Here is an 8348-nt window from a genome sequence, read left to right on the forward strand (position 1 = left end):
ACACACACACACACACACACACACACACACACACACACACACACACTCCCAGCTCTGGTTTCCAGCTGGCTGTGCAGCTGAGGATGACCTTGAACTTCTGACCCTCCTCCCTCCACCTCCCAGGTGCTAGAGTAACAATCCTGCACCAAAATGCTGAGCTTAGTCGAAAGACTTCTGAAAAAAAGAAGTCTAAATAAGAGTAAAGAGCAGAAGGCTGCAGTGGCAGGGGTCAGAGCTGAATGTCAGGAGAGGTCTGGACTGGCTCACAGCAGCCTCGGGGAGGACATGAAACCCCCAGTCTGTGGCAAAAGCTGTTAGAATAGGGGCTCGCATGGTGTTTTCTTACCCCATGCATTCCCATTATTATATGACTTCCAGAAAGGGAGAGGGGTTCCATTCCAGTTCCCAGTGGGGAGCCAGGGAGGCAGAGAAGTGGAAAAACAACCATCAGGGCTGACAGACCTGGGAGGGGAAAGTGGCCCCAGGTCCTGTTCTGGCCCCTGCAACCCTGATAAGCATGTGCTAGGTCCTACCCTGAAAATGTGGTCAGCTTATCTGGGATCCCAGGTTATCTTGCCCAAGCCCAGACTCTGTTCCAGTCCCACACCCTGATCACAGGAGTCCCCGCCCACAGTTAGAGGCCAGGGCCACAGACTCTCTGGCTGGTAGATCCCAGCTCTCTGTCCTCTACTCCCAAGACCCCTCACTTCTCTCAAATTCACCCTGGGGTCTGACCTAAGCAGCGCAGTGGGCAGCGTGAAGCAGGGCCCTGATGTGGGAAGGAGCTGTGGGAAGGGCTGGCTGTGGCTCCTAGAGTAGAAGTGGCTTTGAGGGTTACAAGAAATGAAAGGGAGGTAAGAGATGACATGGCCAGAGCACTGATGGTGACATTTTCTCACCTGTGTGACTCACAGCTTGCTGGGCCATATATAGTACCCCTGAAGCTCAGAGAAGAGCAACTTGCCACCAGCCACACTGCTAGTGAGGCAGAGGGAAGGAGGGACAAAAGGCACATTTGCAGTGTGATGGCCCTCACCATCACCCCAGAAGGAGGGCACCAAGAGCTCCATCTTACATTTGAGGAAACGGAGGCTAAGTTTGGTCCTAAGTCAAGGAGCTGGATGTAGTGAGCTGTGACTGCCACTCGGGGTCTGTCACTGCTAATGCCGGGCATTCTCAGGGTTTCCAAAGTGTTTTCAAGACTTCCGCGGGAGCCAGGCATGGAGGTGGATGCCTACCTATAATTCGGCATGTGAAAGCAGGATCAAGTTATACAGGGAATTCCAGGCCAAACTCAGACACACAAGCAAGCATACAAGCAAGCAAGAGGGAGGGAGGGGAAAAGGGAGGAAAGGAGGGAGACAGAGAAAGAGAGAATTTCAGATGCCTAACAGAAGCCTGCCTTCCCTGTGGCCCTCTGTGGGTAGCAGAGTATATTTAGGTATTAGCTTATTTGAACTCCAGTGGCTAGACTCTGTGCCTTGTAAAAGCACTTTATGCAAGTCAGCCTGGTAGCAACGGCCTGCAATGCCAGTTACCTGGGAGGCTTGAGGCAGGAGGATTAAAAAAAAAAATCAAGGGCTGCATAAACTATATAGTTAGCTTCAATGTCAGCCTGGGCAACCCAAAACAGAAAGTGAAAAGAGGGGCAGGGGGCAGAGGGGCAGTGGAGTTGTCCCAGTGCTCGCCCACAGCCATAAGGCTCTGGGTCCATTCTCAGCCTTGAAGAAACCTGGCAGAGTGATGAAGGCCTGCAGCCCTTGCGCTCAGTAATTAGACACAGGAAGCTCAGAAGTTCAGTGTCATCCTCAGTTACAAATGGAATTTGAGCTGGTGGTGATAGCGCGCCTTTACTCCCAGCAATCAGAGGCAGAGGCAAGCAGAGCTCTGTGAGTTCAAGGCTAGCCTGGTTTACAGAGTTTAGGACACAAGTCTACAGAGAAATCCTGTCTTGACAAACAAAGGAAGATGGAATGAGGCCACATGAGACTCTGTTTCAGTAATAAAAGGAGAAGAGACCACAGCACGAGATTGCACATCTTTATCCCAAGCTCTCAGGAGGCAGAGGCTGGCAGATCTCTAAGTTCCATGCCAGCCTGGACTATATACAGAGTTCCAGGCCAGCCAGGGATACACGGTGAGACCCTTTCTTAAGACAAAACAAAGAAACAATAACAAAAGCACTGTCACTCATATCTACATAAGCTATGTCTTTAAAAATTAAAGAATGAATAGACAGAGAAGCATCTCTGTGGCAGGGACACTTAAGGACCTGACAATGCTAACTAGGTGAGGGGAGATCACGCATGGCAGAGGTGGAGCAATGCTGGAAACAGACACCTCCACAGAACTGAAGGTTAGGTCTCTCCTCCCGCCCCCATCTCCCCATCCCCCACCCTCAAAGGAAGAAACAGACCAGACTGTCTAGGATAAGAAAGGGGGCGGAACACCCCCCCCCCCCCCATGAGGGTCTAAATAGCAGAGGCTCAGCTGTGGGGAGTGTCTCAGCACAAGTTTCTGCTTCTCCACAGGGAGAGACCCAAACAGTATCAGGCTCTCACTGTGTCTTGAGCTCCGAAGAAATGCCCCGGCCCTTATACTGGCTCCCACAAGGCCTGGGGCTTCAGGTGCTCCTCAGCTTCCCAGTAGAGGCCCACTCCCGTCCAGGGACTTTGCCAGAGGTGGCAGGCGAGCTTTAGCTCTGCCCACCCAGCTCAAACACAGTCAAAGCCTAGGGATGGAAAGTTAGGCTGAGGGTCGACGGAGCCTGCTCCCAGATAGATTCTATCTAGGTTTGGCTGCCAGGACCTCCCTGTCCTACACAGATTCAACCAACATTCCCATCATCACCCACAACAAACTGGGGCCTTTCAGTGAGGGAGGCTCAACAACTAGGCCCTGAAGGATGTGGTGAGGGTGGTGAGGGTCTTTTTCTTTCCCAGCCGAGTGGGGTAGGTAGGTGACCTGCTTCATGGGGTGGGGGTGAATGGTCACCCACTTAGAAGACAGGAGGCAGGGTGGCAGTGTAGTCCCAGTGTTGGGGTGCTTGGCTAACATCTTAGGCCTTCAGTTTCATTCCCATCATCTTGTCTCATGAAGCCAGCAGGTGAAGAGTTAAGAAGCAGGGACTTCTAGAACCCGGGAAAACATGCCCCACCCAGGGGAGGGGCCAGAGGGTTAAAAGCCAAGCTGCTTGAGTGAGAGAAGAGACAAGAGAGGCTCTCCCTGTCCAGAGGCTCCCCTGGACAGCAGCTCAGCTCAGCTCAGCTCCAGGTAAGCAGTCCCTGGAGTGGCTGTCACCTGCTTGTAGGTCTGCCCCCAGGGACGCTCCTGCCTCATGACTTCTTTTCTGCCTGTAACTCTGGATCCTTAAGAGATCTGAATAGACCTTAGCTTCCTTCTCTAAGCCGCCTGGGTTATCCTGGACCACAGAGTCAGGGAGATGCTGCTCTGGGAGGGAGTGGAGGAGCAGAGGTAGGGACTTAGGTGTCCATCCGCCTGACCCTGAGCCCTCCCCTGGCCCGCTCCAGGCCTGCTGCTCGCCTCCTCCACCAGGGCCTTGGCTAGGATATCATCATATACTGTAAGTTTGTGATGAGACACTACAGTATAGATGATGTACTAGTCTGGGTACCCCAACTCCAGAGCCTGCCTGGTTTGCAGCAGAGATGCGGAAGTCCGCGGGCTCACTGCCCGGCCTATCAAGCCTACTGACAGCCGTGGCGCTTGGGAATGGCGAGGAAACCGTTACCATTACTGAGTTTAGTAATGGTAACGGTTCTCTTGCTGTTGCCACAAACTGTGCCAAGAAGAGCTCGTGACCCTGGAGCAGACTGCTGGAAGAAAAGGAGACTCCGGCTGACAAGAGAATGGGGTTGGGGGATGGGTACATTTCCCTCTTCACTGTGCCAAAGAAATAAAAGAATAAGAACACTTGTCATTTAACTTTATTAGCATCCAAGGCTGGGTGGTTGGATGGGGTGGGAGGACCTCTGTGAGTTTAAAGCTAGCCTGATCTATGTAGGGATAGCCAAGCAGTTAGAGTTGTAGGGTGAGAACCCAGTCTCAAAAAAAAAAAAAAAAAAAACCCTGTCTTATAAAACCAAAAAAAGGAAACACAGGTCCTTATGCAACTTCAAGGTAAGGAAGGAATTTGGGGGAAGAAGAGAAAAATTGTGTTCCTACCAACAAGTGGAAACTCAGGGCAAGAGTTTGGTTCCTATGGTAGCGGGGCAGGATAGGACTTAGAACCATGGGGTTCTAGGATGTGGTTTAGCATGTGTCCTATATAACTGACTGAGACCCTAGGCAGAGGAACTACCTGAGAACCGAGCTAAGGCAGCTTCTCTCCTCCAATGGAAACATGGTTGGGCTAGCACTGTGCAGACTCAGTGACACCAGGCTGGCTAGCACAGGACCTTCACAGGACCAAGGGCCTCTCCTCCCACTGATGACCGACTAGGCCATCCTCTGCTGCATATGCAGCTGGAGCCATGGGTCCCTCACAATGGAAACCAGTCAGTGTCCATGGCCCTTCCCAGTCCCGTAGACCCCTCTGACAGGGGTAGTTCTAGCCAGTGACTCTGCCAGCAGCTTGAGCAGGGATCCACTGGGAGAAGCAACAGAGGATGGTCATTTGAGGAGTTTCACAGAGAGACGGATGAGAACGTCACAGTGGAAGATGTCCATGAGGTCCCGGCCCACCTCCTGTGCAATCTGGGAGATCAAGAGGCCCTTCTGACCAATCAGGATCCGCTGCAAGTAGTGAAAAGAGAGACACATGGTTCTGCTCTCGGCCTCGCAGATGGGGAAGAAGCCTGGGTAACTCTGTGTACCCTTCTCTGAGCATCCCTCACTTACCACATGAGATTCTTTGGGCACCAGAAGGTTCTGTTGGATCACTAGCTCCCCACTTGGTCCTTCCTCCCATATCACTGTCTTCTGTATAAGGAGACATCATGACTAGTCAGGCAGGCTCATCTCTGTATGTCTTGGTACCCAACTGTTCCAGGGGAGTGCCTGGTATACAGGCCCTGGGTCCTTTTCCTCTGTCCACACCTGCTGCACACCGTAGGGCACCTCCTCAGGCAGGTACTCTAGGAGCTTCTCTCTGATTTTATTGGCACAGATCTCTTCAGGTGTCTGGCTAGTGAGCACACCACTGTGGAACTCCCAGGGTCCTGGCTGGGCCTGTGTCAGAAGGTATTGCTGTGGGAACGAAGGAAGAGTAGGTTCTTAACCCCCATCAGAACATTTGTTTATGCATGCTTCTAGGAGAAAATGGTTATGACAGGGCCTCATGTAGCCCAAGCTGACCTTAAAATCACTACACAGTAGCTAAGGCTGGCAAACTCTTGACCCTTTGTTAGCCGACAAGCCCTGGGACTATAGGGGTTAGCTTCCACAACTGACTGAAATACCTTTTTTAAGATAACATCTCAGGCAGATCAAGCTGGCCTTGTACATCCTAATTTGTCCAGGCTGGTAACGAACTTCCAGTCTTCCTGTCTTTACCTCCTAAATGCTACAGTAACAGGCGTGCACCCCCGTGTCTGGTTATGTGGGGCACACGAGACAAGCATTCCACCTACTGAGATACATTCCTAACTTTGTTTCTGGTCTCTATGTTGCCTGGCTTGCCTAAAACTCACAATGAAAATGAGATTGACCTCAAACTGAGTAATCCTTCTACCTCTGACTCCTGAGTGCTGGGTAACAGCTGTGTACCACCACACAGCTGTTTTCTGTTTCCTGAGACAGGGTCTCATGTTAACTGAAGCTATTCTTTTTTTTTTTTTTTTTTTTTTTAAAGATTTATTTNTTTAGTCGTATTTAGCCGTGCGTGGTGGTGCACACCTTTAATCCCAGCACTNNGGAGGCAGAGGCAGGCGGATTTCTGAGTTNGANGCCAGCCTGGTCTACAAAATGAGTTCCAGGACAGCCAGGGCTATGCAGAGAAACCCTGTCTCGAAAGCCCCCCCCCCCAAAAAAAAAAAAAAAAAAAGCCAGGATCTTGGTGGATAGTCAGGCTGGTCTGGATGAGGCCTGTTGTAACATGACAGAAGTGGTAGATTATGGGCAAGGCTAACTGACCTTCAATGTGTTCACATCCTTGTTGTTTAGTGCTGATAACATGAAGATCTCCTGGAAGTAGGGCCAGCCAATTCTCTGAGGGTTTCTCACTGAGTGTGCATTTGGGCCCTCAGTTTCAGGGCCAGGGCAGTGGGTGCCGGGGCGTGAGTGCAAGGCCTGCTTGATATTAAGCTTCTTGCCATTGACAACACCTTCAGTGAGGGCTGCTGTCAGCTCCAGGAGAACTGACTTCTGCTTCAGGCAATCTACCTGTATATGCAGGATGAACAAAGTACATGGTGAGAGCCATGGGACCCTGGAAGGAAAACAAAACTCTCTCACGTGGGCAGTCCTCACCTTGTTTAAGACGAGGATGCTAGGGACCTTGGAGAACTTGGTCAAGCACTGCAGCACCTGGGGGCTTAGCCGGCTCCTAGTCCACTTGTCTGACACATCCACAAGAACTACAACTAGAAGGTGGCAGACAGACAAAAGGATATTTATAACCTTCCTCCTGACCCACAACAAGTTCCTGGCTATGGGTCCCAGCCAGACCTCAGCTCCCAAACTCCCAGGAATGAAAGGTCCCGCTAATAGGGCTTCAGAGCTTTAGTTTGAATCTAACCAAGATCAGCAGATTCCATGCTCGTCCATGGATCTTCCAGCAAAGAGCGCTCCAGATGGTGCCTAAAGAACAAATATATCAGTCAGGAAGGCTTATGAACGGTCAGTTCTTATGAGGAATGGTAGATAAAAGGAAAAACTTACAGCTTCTATGAACAAATATCCCCTCCCCTTTTTCTCTTCTTCATTTTTTTAAAATCACCCCTCCCCCAACACACACACACAAGCATGTGTCCCCATAGCTGATACCTCTTCTGTTTAACAGGACTGATGATGCCGGGTGTGTCAAGCAGAATCTAGAATCAGAAAGATACCCACACCGCCCCCCCCCAAAAGAAAAGATTTTTAATGGACTAGTGGAGAAAAAGGCTACATACACTGTAGGTCCTAGGATTCAGTCCAGGGCTTTATTCATATTAGGTAAGTATTCTAGGATTCTAACAAGAATTTGCAGAGTCATAAGAGGCTTTTTATTTTCTTTTTTCTTTGCCAAGGTCTCACTTGTAGCCCTGGCTGTCCTGGAATTCTCTATGTGTAACAGGCTGGACTCGAACTCATAAGAGATCCAGCTGCCTCTGCCTCCCAAGTGCTGGAATTAAAGACATGCACTAGCACACATAGTTAGAGAATGGCTGTCTTTGATATCAGCATCCTGCCTTTCCTTCCTGGGCAAACTGTTACTCATCTTAGATCTCTTACACTTCAGTACGCTTTCAATGCTAATGGGACCCCAAGGGAAGAGGGTGACTATGAATAAATGAAAGATTATTGCTGGAGATGTGGTTCAAGGACAGAATGCTTGGGTAGCACTCAAGAAACCCCGGGTCAGCTCCCCAGCACTACACAAAGGAAAGCACACAAAACCAGAGTTCAGTGCTGAACTGCTTTGTTTAGTCAGGTATGGTATCACACTCCTAAAATCCCAGCACTTAGTTGGCAATAGCCAGGCAGGGGAACACATGCCTTATGCCTTTAATCCCAGCACTTGGGAGGCAGAGGCAGGCAGATTTCTGAGTTCGAGGTCAGCCTGGTCTACAGAATGAGTTCCAAGACAGCCAGGGCTACACAGAGAAACCCTGTCTTGAAAAGACAAAACAAAAAACAACAACAACAAAAAAAGAAGGCAGTTTAAGGAAAGATTGACCTACATATTTAGTTCCGTTTCAGTCAGGGCTACATGTTAAGACTCTGTCTCCAAAAGTAAAAAAATACTGAGAGCTGGGTATGGTGGTATCTCTTGTACCTGAGCACCTGAAAGATGGGAGTAGGCAGGAAGATCATAAATTCAAGGTCATCTCTGGTTATATACTGAAGGGAAGCCAACCTGGGGGGTTACGCAAGTCTGCCCTAAATTCAAAGGTTGGGACGGTTGGTAAAGGTGCTTGCTGCCAAGCCTGACAGCCTGACTTTCGTGCCAGGACCCACAGGGTGAAAAAAAAAGAAGTGAGTTCTACAAGTTAACCTCTGACCTCCACACAAGCACCATGGCACATGAGCACCTGCACAGACAAATAACTTCAACATAGAGGGCAGAAGGGGCAAGGTAGACGAAGAACTATTTATTTATTTATTATATGTAAGTACCCTGTAGCTGTCTTCAGACACTCCAGAGAGGGCGTCAGATCTTGTTACGGATGGTTGTGAGCCACCAT

At 49.9% G+C, this 8348-nt stretch overlaps 1 protein-coding gene across 1 annotated transcript in view; it reads right to left on the reverse strand.

Moving 5' to 3' along the window:
• Nucleotides 1-3931: 3931 nt before the first annotated feature.
• Nucleotides 3932-8348, reverse strand: part of Eral1 (Era like 12S mitochondrial rRNA chaperone 1) — a 7270-nt gene continuing 2853 nt past the window's right edge. Inside the window, exons 3-10 of the mRNA XM_029546125.1 lie at nt 7940-7947; nt 6946-6992; nt 6698-6759; nt 6430-6542; nt 6094-6342; nt 5059-5208; nt 4861-4941; nt 3932-4755 (exon numbers count right to left, since the gene is read on the reverse strand). Coding sequence (XP_029401985.1) covers nt 4633-4755; nt 4861-4941; nt 5059-5208; nt 6094-6342; nt 6430-6542; nt 6698-6759; nt 6946-6992; nt 7940-7947 — 833 coding nt within the window. The 3' untranslated portion in view covers nt 3932-4632. The remainder of the gene's footprint in view (nt 4756-4860; nt 4942-5058; nt 5209-6093; nt 6343-6429; nt 6543-6697; nt 6760-6945; nt 6993-7939; nt 7948-8348) is intronic.

The sequence above is a fragment of the Mus pahari genome, chromosome 14 (genome assembly GCF_900095145.1).
Source record: "Mus pahari chromosome 14, PAHARI_EIJ_v1.1, whole genome shotgun sequence".
NCBI classification, from domain to species: domain Eukaryota; kingdom Metazoa; phylum Chordata; class Mammalia; order Rodentia; family Muridae; genus Mus; species Mus pahari.